Genomic DNA, 15,464 nt, shown 5'->3' on the forward strand with positions numbered 1-15,464 from the left:
CCTTCTGTAGATTCAGAGGTTATTGTCAAATTAACATATTACGTCAAATTACTGGATTAAATTTGGTCTCAGATTATTATTTTTTATTTCTTTCATCCTGGAGTCGTGCTGTCACGATGGATAACCTCCTTATTGAACCGAGAGACTGACCGATCACAGCGTTCATCTTTCGAGGCTTAGGTGACACGTCACAAAAAAACAACAACAATAAATAATCACACTGCTTAAAAGTATGTTTTTAACTACCGTGTACCTGCGTTCACTGTTCTTTTATTGTGCAAGTTTCTTTAAATACAAATTACAATACATTTTAACGTCATATTTTCCACTTACCCTGTCAATTATTGAATAGAAATCCTCTGTGAAAGGTGCAGCGCAGGTAAAACCTCTGGTTTAAAGTGGATGGGCACTGAAGTTTGACCCCAGCTTTATAGCAGGATCGCTGGCGATGGGTGTAGCACCCGACATTTCCATTGGTGGAGGCTGAGGGCTGTGCCCTGACACCACCTCTTGCATCACTAACCATCATACATCAAACGGACGCAAGTCATTGTAGGATGCAACTACATCAAACAGTTAGTCAATTTGGCTGCAGGGTTCAAATTAAGTACAACTGTATATATAAAAAGCACCTACTGCACCTGCATCTTCGTTAATTACAGGCTAATTAGCGTTATTTTGCCCATCTAAAATAATAAAATATGTATAGATTTATACACCAATATCAATAGCCCACTAATTTAACATATAATATAATAGCCAACGGTAATACAGCACTCAAACATAATAATGTTAAATACTTTTACAGTAAACGTGTATTTATCTTTATAGCATTATCATTCTGCATGTACAAAAGTTACTTATTTAAGATGTGCATGACGCAGGACCAACAAAACATGTTATGGAGTCGTGTGCTCCTCTGCTTTCCAGTCACATTGTGTTAAATCAATATGGCACCAAACCAAACACTGCTGTGGGAGGGAGGCACAGATGTTAAAAGTATTCTGTTTCCTTCAGTTACATTCATTCAGCTGCAGTTTGTATTGCTGAGCGGCAACTCAAACAACATATGTGGAAATTCACCGTTTGCCTAATCAATCCTCATTCATAGGTTTTTGGGCTTTCCTCTGTTTGCCCCCCCCCCCCCGTCGCACATTAGTGTTGCTGTGTGAAACTTTGTACAAGCATTATACTGTATTTATAAAAATAGTTCAGATATTCTTGTTTATGTACTGTTTTTTTTCTTAAATTGACTGTCAAAAATAATCAAGAAGTAATAATATTCTACTTAATTATTGTTTTAAGGAACATCTTTTTTGGGATCGATGTTGTGGTTTATGTATTGTAGGGTTTGACTTTTAGCAACATGACCCAAAAAGTTACAGAAATTTTGGCAATGATCCAGAAGGGATCCTGGATTCTAGGTCACTTAGAAATTTTCGTTAACATTGCAGTAAATAGAGCTTCTAAATTTGTTCCTCAATATTTCGGTTGATTATTGACCAATGTTTATGGAATTTGGCACAGTCATGTAAGGGGGTGGGGTCTCTATTTTACCGCCAAATTGAATCCGGATCAGATCTAGATTGCGGATATTATTGAGATTTTAAATGGGGTACACTAAGGAATCTAAAAATATAAGTAAAATAAATGTAGGATAATTTTGGGTGTACTGTACAGTAAATCACAATATAGGGGACTGGGGTGCTTGGCGGAGGTCTGTCCTCTCCGAGTTTTTCTAGTGTACTTCGGTACCAGGACGTGAACACGTCATTGGTGTCAGCCCAGATATTAAAAATGTCAGTGCCCCACGTAAATGAACAGATGATATTGATTAAGTTATTTAAATATACGTTTAAGAACATTTCCATCACAGTAAAGTGTAAAATAATTTTTCTTTCTCAAATGACGTACTCATGTGACCCTCCTATTCACAATTCATCATCTGACAAGTATTAGTACTGTAATCATAAAGTTCTAGACATTCCATCCATACAGTTTCAGGGATATTTTAGTATACCAAATATATATACCAAACAAAATGCATCAAGCCTGTTTATTCTTGTCGAGACAGGACACACTCCAACAATCCAGGCATTACACGTTACAGAACAGGATTTCATCCATGTCATAAATATCATGCAAAAAAAAATAACCAGTCCATGTTAAGATAGTTATAATTATCATTTTGGCCAATACGCTGTTTTCAAAGATTCATTCATTCATTTTCCAACCGCTTTGTCCAGCACCGGGTCGCGGGTCAAGCTGGAGCCTATCTCAGCAGTCATTGAGCGAGAGGCGGGGTTACACCCTGGATAAGCCGCCTGTTCATCGCAGGGCAACACAGAGACAGACAATCAGCCACACACACACTCACACCTACGGGCAATTTAATATCACCAATCCACCTAAGCTGCATGTTTTTGGCGGCGGGAGGAAGTTGGAGAACCTGGAGAGAACCCACACAGACACGGGAAGAGCATGCAAACTCCTCACAGAAAGGCCACAAGTGGGATTCAAACCCCCAACCTCCTTGCTGTGAGCCACCAGCGCTTATCACTGCGCCACCCGTTTTCAAAGATCATTATTAGACCCAGACTCGAACTCCAGTATTGGTCAAAAGTTGTCATTTGAGAATCTGACCCCGCCCACTCTCATCATTTAAAATAAGTATTTTCTTCTTAATGCAGGGTTTGTAGTCAGGGTCAAAATCAAGTGATTCTTCGACATCAGTGCTCGAAGAACAACTAGAGTAAAGAATGTTTATATCAAAAGAAGAATCTGTATCTTCTTCCTCGTCGTTCGTCTTCCTTTTGACTCTGGCATGATGGCTGCCTTGTGCCACGGGCTCTCCGGACCTGGTGGAGCATCTCCCATCGGTCACTTGGTGACAGGTCCGAACACTCAGCATGGCAAGCCTCACGCAGGGCTGCAGCAGCTTAGACTGCAGAAGCATGGCCTGACTGGATGCCGATAACTTTGTTTGGGTTCTTTGGACTCTGTTGGTGTTGGACCTCACGGACGTGTGACTGGAAGGGAAAGTCGGGGCCGTGACAGTGCAAGGTCGGGTCTTTGATGGAAGAGGAGCGACGCACATCTGTGGTAATTCAACAAATGAAGAGGTTTGCGCTTGTCGCGTTGCGTTCAGGGGATTTAATGGTTGCGTGGTTTCCAACACTCCACGAAACATGGCGTCGCTTCCACATGATCGGCATTGCAGAGGAGTCCGCACCTGAGATTCGGAAGGAGGAGCTGCCTGTTTGTAACGAGACATGGCGGCGTGATTTGGAGATGCTCGGTGGGGTTTAAAGGAAGGGTGGATGCCTCGAACTGAGGCTATGTCTACCAATCGCACCACAGGCAACATCAAGCTGGGAAGCAGATTGTGTCTGGATGAAGATGGCTGAGGTTGGCTTTGTATTTGAGAAGCATCAGCGGAACCAGAACTCAAACGATCTTGGGACTTTGCTTGGCCACGCACCTGGGCTGCTGTCTGGAGGTGGGCAGTGGTTTGTTGAGATGGACCCAGTTGGTCAGAGGGGGGTGGAATCAGGCCAGAAGGAGTGGCATCTTGTGATGAAGTGGTGGATGAAGATGACTGGAAAAGCAGTGGCGATAAAGTGAAAGTGGACTTAAGCGGCATGTCTTCGGAGCGCTCGTCGGGACACTCCTGCAGGATGCTCTTCACCCATCGCCGGTGTTTGGAGCAGAACTGAGAGGAAGGAGACTTGCATACGCGTCCGCGGCTCATTTCCTCACCACCCACCTCCGTTTGTGTGCGCATCCCGACATCGGAGTTTTCATCGCTGTCCAACAAAAGGGGGCTGTCCTTGGACAAATCTTGGTCATCCTCATCTCCTCCCCTAAAAACATCCGATTGGATCTCGGGGGGTGTTTTGGCATCCACTGTTGTAAGGAGAGACATAAGGGCATCAACAAGTGACTGTTCATGTTAAAAACAACAGTAGAAACTATCTGTATATTATTAGCATTTCGTGTTATTGGGAGCATCTTACCGCAGCACAGCAGTTTCTTTAGAGTGGTTGCTATGGTTGCGGAGTCAGAAGTAATAACTTTCAACAACAGCTTCTCCTCTTCAGTCTCGGGATCATTTTTCTTCAGTAACTAAAAACATTCATATGAAGTGAAAATACAATCAATGAGAAATTCAAGTCTTCCCATGAATTAGCCTGTGTTAAACCAGGAGTAGTAGTAGCGATACCAAAGTTCTGTAGCGCCCTGTGGACGCTTGGACCACTAAAGAGCAATGTTCTGATGAGCATGCCTCAAGAACACATGTTGACTACCCATTCATGCCTGACGTAGGATTTCAGCTGAGTTTGGGTTCATCAGTCCAACTTTTTACCTCCGACAACAAGGCTCTGTTTTTGCCGGCGTTTGTCCGTTTGTTAGCAGGATTATGGAAAAACTGCTGGATGGATCTTGATGCTAAAAAAGTCTGAAGATGGGTCTTGGTCTAACTTAAATCCCATTAAATATTGAGAGTGATTCAGATACCCGGCTGGATTAAAAAAATTAAAATCTGAATTTTCCCATTTACTTATAATGGAGGCTTTTAAAAAAGATACTATCTTGTAAAATATGCATTCAATTCACTCACCAAAAATCCCAGTCATAAAGGTGCACGATATGAACTATCATGTAAACCTTCTTCTGGATCTGATCCAGAATGAGGTCAGGAAAAACTATTACGTTTTAACATTAAAAATCATTTATGGATTAAAAAATCAGTTAAAAATACACATCAACTCTGATTCACTTTGACTTTTCATGGTTGGTGTATAGATACCGAGAACAATCTAGAACCTTTTGATGATGATCCAGATCATCATGTGAACGGTGTGAATCAAATTAGTTGATATGACATGATGATAATGTTTTTTTATGTGCTTATTTTTTTTCATTTAAATATTGGGCTTCAACATTTTAAAAATCATCAGAAATGACATAATTCACAGAAGAATCATGTCGCTTTTCAAAGTCTATAAGAAATAGACCTGAACACACGCTAATATAAAAGCCGTACCTTGTCGATGTAGGTGTCTCCTGGCAACGCTGCCTCCAGCTGGTTGAGATAGTGCAGCAACCTCTCCTCTACCTTCTGTGAATAATGCTCACCATACTGCACCTCCATGTGATTCTGAAAGACATCAAGCACGTGCACTATAATGTTTCCCGGCAACAATCGGGAACCAGACCTAACTTGAAGTTGCACAATGTTTATTCACACACTTGGGCTCTAATATTACTGTGTAGAACTAGAAAGGGTAAAAAACATTTAGTGCAACTTCAAACAAACTCAGAAGCATTTCCCAGTCATGCTTCTAAATCTGTGGTGCACCCTACTGGAGAGAAGAGGACTCAGATTCAGGGCAGATGCAGATGCCACTGAATCCTCTCCTCTAGTCCCAGGGCAGAATTTAAACGCCGTTGGTTTATTCAGTAGTTCAGATATTGTTACAGCAGCAGAAGGATGTATTTTGAGTTCGGCATCGAGGCTCTGACCTCGTCGACATGTTAGCATGGTGATGTTGAGCGATGTGAAAACATGCCCGTCCTATTTCTACTGTTTATTGAAGCATGTCCCCCAGTTTTTGACGTTAACGCCTTTTTCAGGCTTCCCTCCATTCGTCTGGAACCCACAAGGACACATCTGCTTACTGAACAATAGCACAGCTCTCAAGTGCATCTTTAATTTCTCAGGGTTTGGTTGCACAATATTCTTTTGTTCTTTACGTATGATGATGGTTTAAAAAAAAAAGTCAGTTTTTCACAATATGGTTCTCCCAAGCAAGAAATCATCTGGTGCAGATTACATCAAAAAAAGGGGATCGGAGGTTCGGGTCACGTGTGTCTAAGTTTTCTCATCTCGTCTTTGGGTCAGACATGCTAGATTAGAATATCAATAATCTTGGATGTGATGTGTGAATTTAGCTGAACCTGAATCCGAATTTGAAAATGGTTCAAATGTTTTAAATAATTTAACATTAATACTGATAGAAGCGTCACGTTGAATCTGTTCCCTTCCTTACATCCTTTATTCTAACAGTTTATTCTACTTTATAAACACAGCATGTACCGTTACATAATCCTCAAGTCTGTCCTTGTCCATTACAAGTCCTTGTGCCAGCGCTTTAAAGTCCAGATGGGTCTTCCTCATTAAGAACATTCCACGTGGGCTCTGGGGGCAAAACAAAACAAAACCCATTGATAACCAAATAGGTAAGGTTTTCACAAGTGCTGGATCAGTATGGAGCTAAAATGCAGTATTTTATTAAGTCAGCTGAATTTTGAAATAGGGGCTAAATGAAGAAAATATTACATTTAGTCCTTTAAATCAGCAGCACAGCTTTTACAGGCACTTCAGCTTTAAATTCACCTCATGAATAGAAGTGTAAAACCGAGCATGCAAGTCAAAAACTCGATTGGTGGAAAAACAATGGCTTTTAACTGGCAAGAGATCAACAAGCTTCAATTTGTCAGCCGGATCGGTGCTGGGCTGTAAACTGGGCTCGATCTAGAAAAGGGCACGGTCGAAATAAATGATGGTCGAGATCTTATTCTAAATTATAAAGGTAGGTTTCAGTGTTAAAAAAAAGAGGGTCAAACTTTGAGGGGGCTTCTACAGCAAGTTGAGCTTGGACACTTACACACTGGTCTTGGTATTGGGGTAGTTTACTGGGGAAGAACAGGTTGATTTTTAGCAGAGTATCAACCATCCCTCTGCCCCCCCTGAGCATCCACATAACTACCTGGAAGGAGGGACAGTCACACAAACGGGAGACACATTACAGTGTGATCTGAATGAAACACACGGATCAACTGCAGTTTCAAAATCTCAGTGAATCTTTATTTAACTTACATATTCGTATAAATAAACAAAACCTACCTCCACTCATTTCCTTACCATGGTTTTAAGGCCAAACATGATCTTCATGTGTTTAATGCAAGGCACGACTCTGGGTAGAAGTCCATAAGTAGCTTCCAAAAAGTCCAGCACGCTCTCAAACCGTTTCATCTCCCGGTTCTTCACAATAGAATATATCTGGGCGGAAGCGACACGCAGCCTCCATAAATCTCCAAGGGTCAGAGGCTCAGAGTCCATCTCTGGCCAGCAGGAGGGCGCCAGCACTGTGGAGGAGAAACACGACGCAACACGTCTCCTCAGCTTTAACGTTCATGGTAATAGTGGCATTTGACTACCCAAAGGTTTCTTCTTGATGTTAAACTGGAGGAAGCAGCAGAAGTTAAACAGTGTTTGAATGCTGGAGCTTGATTTCCAATCGTACGTGCTTACATTCTTCATCATTTCCAAAGTAATCATAGGATTTACAATGTAAATTCCAAATGTGTAAAGTAAAATGACTAAAAATAACTCTGCTACCCTTATTTGGCAGTTATAATAAATACATTTTTTTTTAAAAAGAGACAAAAAAAATGAAAAACTGTACTGAGAGATGAAGCAAAGGAAAACAATAAAGAAGGCGATGATGGTCAGGTCAAACACAAAGGGTTAAAAAATGATTTGATGATCACAGTCAGATCATGCACCTCGTGTTCCAGAAGATAGATAGACCTGTAACTAAGTCAAAAACATCTGTACAAGTTACAAGCCTCTCATATGCGTTCATGATTCCAAACACAACAACCAGATGTTGGATTACAAATTGGATTTAGGATCATTTAGTGAGTGGGATTTGTCTCTAATGAGTTTCCAGTATACAAATAACAATAATTAAAAAAAACACACAGAAACAAAACGTAAACGTGACTAATATTATCTTTACATATTTTCAGTCACTTGAATGACATAAACAACAAACATAAAAACTGTACGAAATAATATCAAAATCAAACAGGTTAGAAATGACTGAAATAACCCACCCTGTTGAAGATCCGTCATTTTGTGGACCCAGATGTACTCTATGATCCACAAAGGCATCCTCGAAAGGTTCTGTTTTCGTTCTCTGACGGGCCGCAGATCTAAAGCATCCATCTGGTTCTCAGCGATTCTGGTTCTCTGCAGGGTGTCCGTGGAATGGATGCAGAAAGCCCCGCTACACGTCCTAAACGTTGGGACGTGGGTCGTCCTACCAGCGGGACATGTACTGGCAAGTTACAAACCCGAGGAAACTGTGTTTACAAATTGTAGGGGATTACTTCCATGTCAGGCTCAATGGCTGTTGTCAAAATAAAAGTTTATGATCAATTGTTTGCGATATAAATGAGAGGTAACGCAAGTATGCTTTTATTGTGAAGTGGACTGTGATGTTGACCCGGATGTAGTTTTGCAGAGGACTTTCGTTTACTGTGTTTTCACCTTCTGCCCAGGACTTTTTTTTTTTTTATCTTTCAAGGAGACGTACGTATTAATATAATGTAGCTGACATATACAGCGACTTTAAATGCAAGCACCACATCTAATTACGAACAATTTCGTGTTTCTAATATCAAAACATTAGCATGCCGGAGCGTAGCTATTGGATGGGCGCGCTTACTTAGTTTACCTGATGAATTTTAACTCGCCACACTATCTATGTAATTTCGTTGTAAATTTGTGTATGCTGCTTATAAAGTTGTCAACAATTAATATAGCATTATGTAATATAGCATTATGGAAAAAATGTTCCATTACATGAGAGGTGTGTACCTTTTCTGAGTTGAGCCTCCTAATCGCTCATCTGGGACTAATCCCAGATAAAGCATGAGCCTGTAGAGAGTTTGCAACAATGGAAATTAAAGAAATGTATATATATATTTTTAAATCTCTGAATAGCAGAAGGACCCATGTCACTTCTCGGATATATCAAGGTTTGTGATGAGTTTATGTAGCAGAAACTAAACATACCGGCTTCTTAATTCAAGAATTTGTCTCTGATTTTCTGCAGTACTCTGTGCCCCGCCCCCCTCCTGACATGTGACGCGTCATCCCGTCTGCAGTTCCATCATGAATGCGAGATCATGTGCGTCTCTGCTCCAGCTCTCCAGGAATGGGTTCAAACTTGGTGCATGGAGAGTCTCTCCCGGGACTTCAAGTCTGATAAAAGACTTTTACTCGTCCTCCACACGTCTTCCCCAACTCCTCTGGTCACTCTTACTCCAGCAGGGTCAAGGTGCGCTCCTATCTTCAGTTTGTGAAAAACAAGATCGTGCCCCCTCCCAGGCCTCCTTACGGTCAGATCTCATCCTGTCAGTCGAGGTCACCAGGAGGAATGCCCGGTCACAGGCGGCGCGACCGACCCTGCGCACTTCCAAGAGGCCTGTGAGAGCATAGCGGGCTTCTCCGGCTCAGTTCCACGTTACCTGTCTGTGGAAGTGACAGGTATGCATTTCATTCATCAAACTTTACTGATTGTCATTGAACTTGCCATAGCGTACAGTGTACGCCATACACTCGTAATTACCTCCGCCGAGGCGGGGGTTATGTGACGGCAGGCGTTTGTTTATCCATCCGACCGTTACCAAGATAACTCGAAACCTTCTGGACGGATCTAGTTTCAGGAAATGTTGGGAATGTTACCAGGAACTATTGGCTTTCTATTTGCAATTAAAACGTCCCACAGGCTCTTGTCCAGCATCTCAAACACTGGAGCAAGTCCGATGGTGAAGCCGAACCAGCCGTGATATTTAACGATATTCCGCTGGTCAACATTCGCCGCCATTCATTTTTTCCAAAACCTGGAAAAACATGAACGATCTTGATTATTGACTGAATTTTCAAGAAATGCTGGGAATGTTACCAGGAGCAGATGATTACGTTTTGGTGATGATTCAGAAGAGATCCTGGATTCTGGATCACTTTGAAATTTCCTTTTTTTTTTTTTTTTTTTTTTTTTAATATTTTTTTCCATTTTTTTGAAATTTCCATTAACATTGCAGTCAATAGAGTGTCAAAATTTGTTCTTCAATATCTATAAACTATAAACGTTCAATAATCGACCCTTGTTTATAGGATTTGACACAGTCATGTAGGATGGGTACCTCTATTTTACCACCGAATTTCATCCAGATCGGATCCGGAATGGAGTCGGGAAAAAATATTACATTTGAACATTGAAAACCCCATTTACAAATAAATAAAAAAAAGTTACGAAGACACATCAACCCTGATTCACTTTTACTTTTCATGATTGGTGTATAAAGATACCAAGAACAATCTAGAACCTTCTGTTGATAATCCAGATCACCATGGATTTGAGTATGAAAAGTGTTGAGGCCGCTGACAATGCGTCTTTCGGGAAATAAAGTTCTGTCTAATGAGTTTCATTTAATTGGTTTTAGTGGGCTCAGTGCTGACGCATTCATATATTTTATTTCCCTCTGAATGTTCTCCCTGCAGGTCTAAATGAAAACGGTGAAGACGTTACATGGAAGGCCAGCGGCTGGCCAGCTCGCATCCTCCAACACGAGATGGACCACCTGAATGGCATCCTCTACATCGACCGCATGGACAGCAAGACCTTCGTCAACATCACCTGGCAATCTTACAATGAATAGAAGACTTCCGCGGCGGACCAGAAGCATTTGCGTTGTTACCGCACCATCTCTGATCAGCTGTTTGCAGGAGGTGGTTTTCTAGATCTGGCTGGAATCAGAGCTACAAGTAAAATCAGGATGTTTCAGTTGACAGTTTATCACATCACTGACAAGCTCTAGTGATGAAGCCTGCAGAGCAGAAATCCCAAAAGCAATCACTGTGACGTTCAAGCTGAGCGATCTGCTAGTCTATGTAATCCCCTTTAAGTGATCAATTCTTTAGGAAACCATAACTCAATCAATCCAGGCCTTCTTTTTTTTTGCCTATGTGAGATTATTCCCAAGATGAACCCATGCAGGTATTTGTTGAGGCATACATTTATTTCGTTCATTATTTCATAACCACATTTATTAATTTGAACAACTCCAACAGCAACAGTTCTTAGAGCCCCCTCTCAACCTGGTTCCTGACTGCAGCACCGAAGGACTCCGCCAGTGACGCTTTCATGCACAAACAGGAAGTGAAATGTAAATGCAGCATAAGCACATATCCATCTAGTGCGAGTGATCTCTGGCGCCAACCGTAGGCAGGAACACACTGAACACACAAACAGCATTACTGCAGTCTGTGTGCGGGAAACAAATACAAATGAAACGGTCTCACCTTGTGCTTCGTCTTAATTACATTTCAACAAATCACAATCTCAAGTCTTAGTGATGCAAAAAGATTAAGAATGCTGGTAACAGTCAACGCGGCCTCTCGAATGATGGGGGGGGGGGACTGGAGAAGTGTGTCAAGGCAATATTAGCATTTGTGATCGATGGTACTTGTGTTCCAAAAGTGGATTTTAAGGCACAGAGGATGACTGGTCAAACGTCTGGCCACAGACGCATACGAGGGGACTTCTGTACCAACAATCACTGCAGTACTCGTTTCCACAGTATCTGCACAGAACCAGAGGGTTCCTAGAACATGGCCTCCCACAGGCGCAGACTCCCAGGGGCTTGACCTTGTGACGACCTTGGCACGATTCTATCTGGACACAGGAACCAGAGTGGAAGAATCCACAGCTGAAGCAAAGGACCTGAGGATCCAGATGGTTGAGATCGCAGCAGTCGTGGAACGCGATCGGATGACCAGAGGTCATTATCGATTCAAGGTCATCATGCAGAGCCACGGAGGACATTGCTGCACCGCTGCCGGTGAGAGTCGGCGATGCCTCCTGTGCTTCTCGGCTCGTCCCGTCAGTCGAGGTCACCAGGTGGAATGCCTGGTCACAATGCCGGAGCGAGGCACAGGTGCTGTTGTGCAAAGCGTCGCAGTCGAAGCAGCGTTTAAGGTGAACGCGAGGAGCCCGGAGGCAGCTGCAGAGGAGGTCGTCTCCAGCCCGGCTCATCGCTTCTGCCTGCAGGCTGCGCGACTGTGACTCCGCCTCTTCACAGCGGTCTCTGTCAGAATCCGACAGCGACGTCTTCGTCAGCTGGTAGGTGAGCGTAGAGATACGAATGTCCTCCTTGTTGGGCAGAGAGGTGAACGGGGGGATCGGAGAGGTCGCTTCGTTGCTGTGGAATTGGACAGCAGGCGGGGACGCTACGCTGTCGGCCATCCAGGTCAAACACCGGCCACTCTCTTCCCTGATGTCCGGTCTCCTCTGACCACCGTTCATCTGCTCATCGGTGTACAGATCCACCTCCAACTCGCCATCAAACGCTGCTGGCCGATTGGCCTCCAGCGTCTTCTTGGTGTTGTCGAGGGCGACCTGTTGAGATCAAAGGACGGTGACGATCTAAAACGTTAAAGTACAGAAAGACGCCAACGAGAATCAAAAGAACACTCATCAGTCAGATCTGGTTTCAGAACGGCGTCGTCATGGTAACGCCGAGAACAACGTAATACTTGGAGGACATAAAGAATAACTGGAGAAGCACTCAGAGAGCGCAGACCTCCGCCAAGCAGCTCGTTCCCCTCCTAACTGGATCCACAGCGCCCACACGGTGATCTGGATCAGCACCAAGAGGTTCTAGATTCTGTGAGGAGTGTGCATGTTCTCCCCATGTCTCCGTGGGTTCTCTCCGGGTTCCTCCCACCGCCCAAAACATGCAAATTAGGTGAATTGGTTGCACTAAATTTCCCATAGGTGCGTGAATGTTTGTCTGTCTGTGAGTGGCCCCGCCCCTCGCCCGTTGCCTGCTGGGATGAGCTCCAGCACGACCCGCGACCCGGTAACGGACTAAGCGGTCCAGAAGATGAATGAATGGAAACACAACTGACTCTGGAATCGCCTTGCCAACGTACCTGCAGGCTGTGTCCTCTCAGCCGCTCCCTTACAATACTCAGCGCCCACTGAGCCTCGCCGGCACGTTTCCCCAGAGCGGCGAGGAGGAGGCGACACTCGCACCGCGCCAGGAAGAAGGCACACGACAAGGAGAGGCGGCTGCCGGCGGAGGCGTGACCGACCCCGCGCAACTGGAGACGGAGCTGCTCGCGCCGAGACGAGACAAGCTGGTATCCCAGCAGGCCAAAGACTTTTTCGACCTGCGGCATGGACAGCACCGGTTTGACGCAGTGGGTGAACGTACCGGAGTACATCTGAGACACAGAAACAGAACCAGAGCAAGTCAAGAACGGCGGATGAAAAACATTTCTACACGAACGAGCAGCAGAACGTCGTCTTCGTCAGCCGGACCTTGACGGCTCGGTACTCCTCCCTCCAGGGACTGATGTAGAGGTTCAAGGCCGCTTGCTCCACAACTTCAAAGGCTTTGGCCAGGTCTTGAAGCCCTCCTCTGGCTTTTTTTGTCGTTTTCAGGGACTCCTCCATCTCTACCAGCGGATCAAAGCCCAGGCGGTGCATTTCCCGAGCGTCCCCGTCCCTCAGCAGCGCCTCCACCTGCTTCATCAGCTCCTCGTCTCTACAAATCAAGCTGGAGCCTCGCCTCACAATTTGCTGCTCCAAACTGCGATCGTAGGCAGTCACAAGATCCGCGGCTCTCTGCTTGGAGAGGCTCATCTTTCATTCGGCTGAGAGAGGAGGAAAAAGAACATTGATCATAGATTACTGCACCGGTCCTTTATGAAACTTTATAAAACTACAACGCTGGAAAAAAGATTCCGGATGCAAGATTCACAATCAAGTATTGTCAATAGTTAATAATACTGGTAGGGAAATAAAGTTCTACGTTTAGTTCTACGTTCAGCAGGCTCTTGTACAACATCTGAGAGTAAAAGTATAAAACATGTAAGCTAGCATCTCCGTTAGCCATCCCCGCTTTCACCTTCAGCCAAAGCGAAAATATTTGAAACGAAGAAAAAGCGTAACGGTAACACGTTGTCGTAAATAACGGCTACTCGAGACCGTTTTTGGCTAACGTGCGTACACAATACCACACAATTAAGACTCAAAGCACTGGGCCCGACCGATAGAGACGTGGGAACGGAACCAGGAAGCGACAGCAAGCGTCCCCGGAAAAGTTTAAAATTCGAACATGAAAGCGGCTCGTTTGCTTTTAGAATACCGGCCGATTTCCTGAACAAGTCCCACTCACAACGAAAACGCTGTCGCTGGGTTTCCAGAAAGCGCGGCGATGCTCCGATGAGGAATTCAGTAAAAAATAATAATAACGAATGCCACACCAAAGCGAGATGAATCTGCTGGTGTCTGCGCTAAGCTAGCGTTTCCTCGTAGCTAACAGCTGAACTTCTGATCCCAGCGAGCGTTCGTTGACACAGGAGACACGAACTCACCTTTGCTCACCTTCGTCTGGCACTTATTCAAAGGTTAATCACTGAATCGTTTCATGTTCCTCCGCCGCCGCCATGCAGCGGATGTCTGCCGATAGTCATACTATGGGGAAGGCCTTACCCGCCCTAGTCTCCCTATGATTGGCGTCTTGTCAGACTCAAGCACTGACTCTAACCAATCAGCACCCTTCATACTAAATATAACCAAAGGCAACAAGTACTAGCCAATCAGTGACAGAGTATGGCGGGCCAGTCCTTCACCTTAGTAGGATTTAAAATGTCTCCACAATAAGGTAAACATAATCACGTGGCACGGACTTTCCCAGCATCAGAGGGGGGCGCCATTCAAATTCGGGCTGTGAGAAATCGCAGCCACATGTTGACTTCTACATAGTGACTACCCGAAAATAAATGGAGAAATAAATATTCAAATAAATAAATACAAAATATACAATCACGCCCTTTTCCATGATTTCCAAAAAACTGTAGATATGTGTTTATTTCTGGTTAAATGTCCCATCACGTTTTAATTCTCGCCTGTAAAGGAGGTTCCCGGCGGTCCTGTGCAGCAGAGGTCAGGCTTGGTCCATTTCTCTGCAGGCCCACGTGAGAACCTGTGTCGTCATGGCGTTTGATTATTTACAACAACAACAACAACAACAAAACCTCTTCCTGTGACACTGACTCACTTTTGATGCATCACACCTGCTAATTGAAAACCACCATGTGTAACAGAGTCAGAATTGAGCCTGTTAGAATTTTGAACAAAATAAATCCTGTACATATTTATATTTGTGTGGTTTGTGGCGCCTCCTCCTGGTCATATTCCGTAGCTGCATGACCAGGTGTCTGCACACGTCACTAGCCTCCAACAGAGTATTGCGTGTCATGTTGGAGATTTGGACATGCAGCTGTGAAGATTTACATTTATGTTTTTCTGTTGTTCAGAATAAATGCAACGAGTAAACGCTGTCAGACTACTGTCCTGCATCGTCGCCACCAGCCTGCAATCCATACACGTTACACGTCCTCAGGAAGCTGGAAAAGACGATGAAACGTTAAAGCAGTTTGGTTTTATACTATTTTGTAATCACAACATAATTCCACGTGTTATTGATGATTATGACGTCATCTGTTTCTCAACACATGGTCCAAACTCAGGTCTCTTTTTTTTTTTTGACAGCGCGATGCATAATAGCGGGGCAGCGGGTTTCCCTGTGAGCCA

General features: G+C 44.0%; 2 protein-coding genes across 2 annotated transcripts; one reads left to right on the forward strand and one right to left on the reverse strand.

Moving 5' to 3' along the window:
• The first annotated feature begins 8,307 nt into the window (after positions 1–8,307).
• On the forward strand, positions 8,308–10,708 carry pdf (peptide deformylase, mitochondrial). The gene is made up of 4 exons (XM_068739432.1): positions 8,308–8,383; positions 8,910–9,134; positions 9,216–9,343; positions 10,361–10,708. The coding sequence occupies exons 2-4, from the start codon at positions 8,983–8,985 to the stop codon at positions 10,516–10,518; spliced, it is 438 nt and encodes a 145-aa protein (XP_068595533.1). The 5' UTR covers positions 8,308–8,383; positions 8,910–8,982; the 3' UTR covers positions 10,519–10,708.
• Positions 10,709–10,859: 151 nt separating this feature from the next.
• Positions 10,860–13,508, reverse strand: spata2l (spermatogenesis associated 2-like). The gene is made up of 3 exons (XM_068739431.1): positions 13,185–13,508; positions 12,794–13,087; positions 10,860–12,257 (listed from the first exon to the last, which is right to left on the reverse strand). The coding sequence occupies exons 1-3, from the start codon at positions 13,506–13,508 to the stop codon at positions 11,346–11,348; spliced, it is 1,530 nt and encodes a 509-aa protein (XP_068595532.1). The 3' UTR covers positions 10,860–11,345.
• Between the last annotated feature and the right edge of the window lie 1,956 nt (positions 13,509–15,464).

Source organism: Brachionichthys hirsutus, chromosome 5 (assembly GCF_040956055.1).
Source record: "Brachionichthys hirsutus isolate HB-005 chromosome 5, CSIRO-AGI_Bhir_v1, whole genome shotgun sequence".
NCBI lineage: Eukaryota > Metazoa > Chordata > Actinopteri > Lophiiformes > Brachionichthyidae > Brachionichthys > Brachionichthys hirsutus.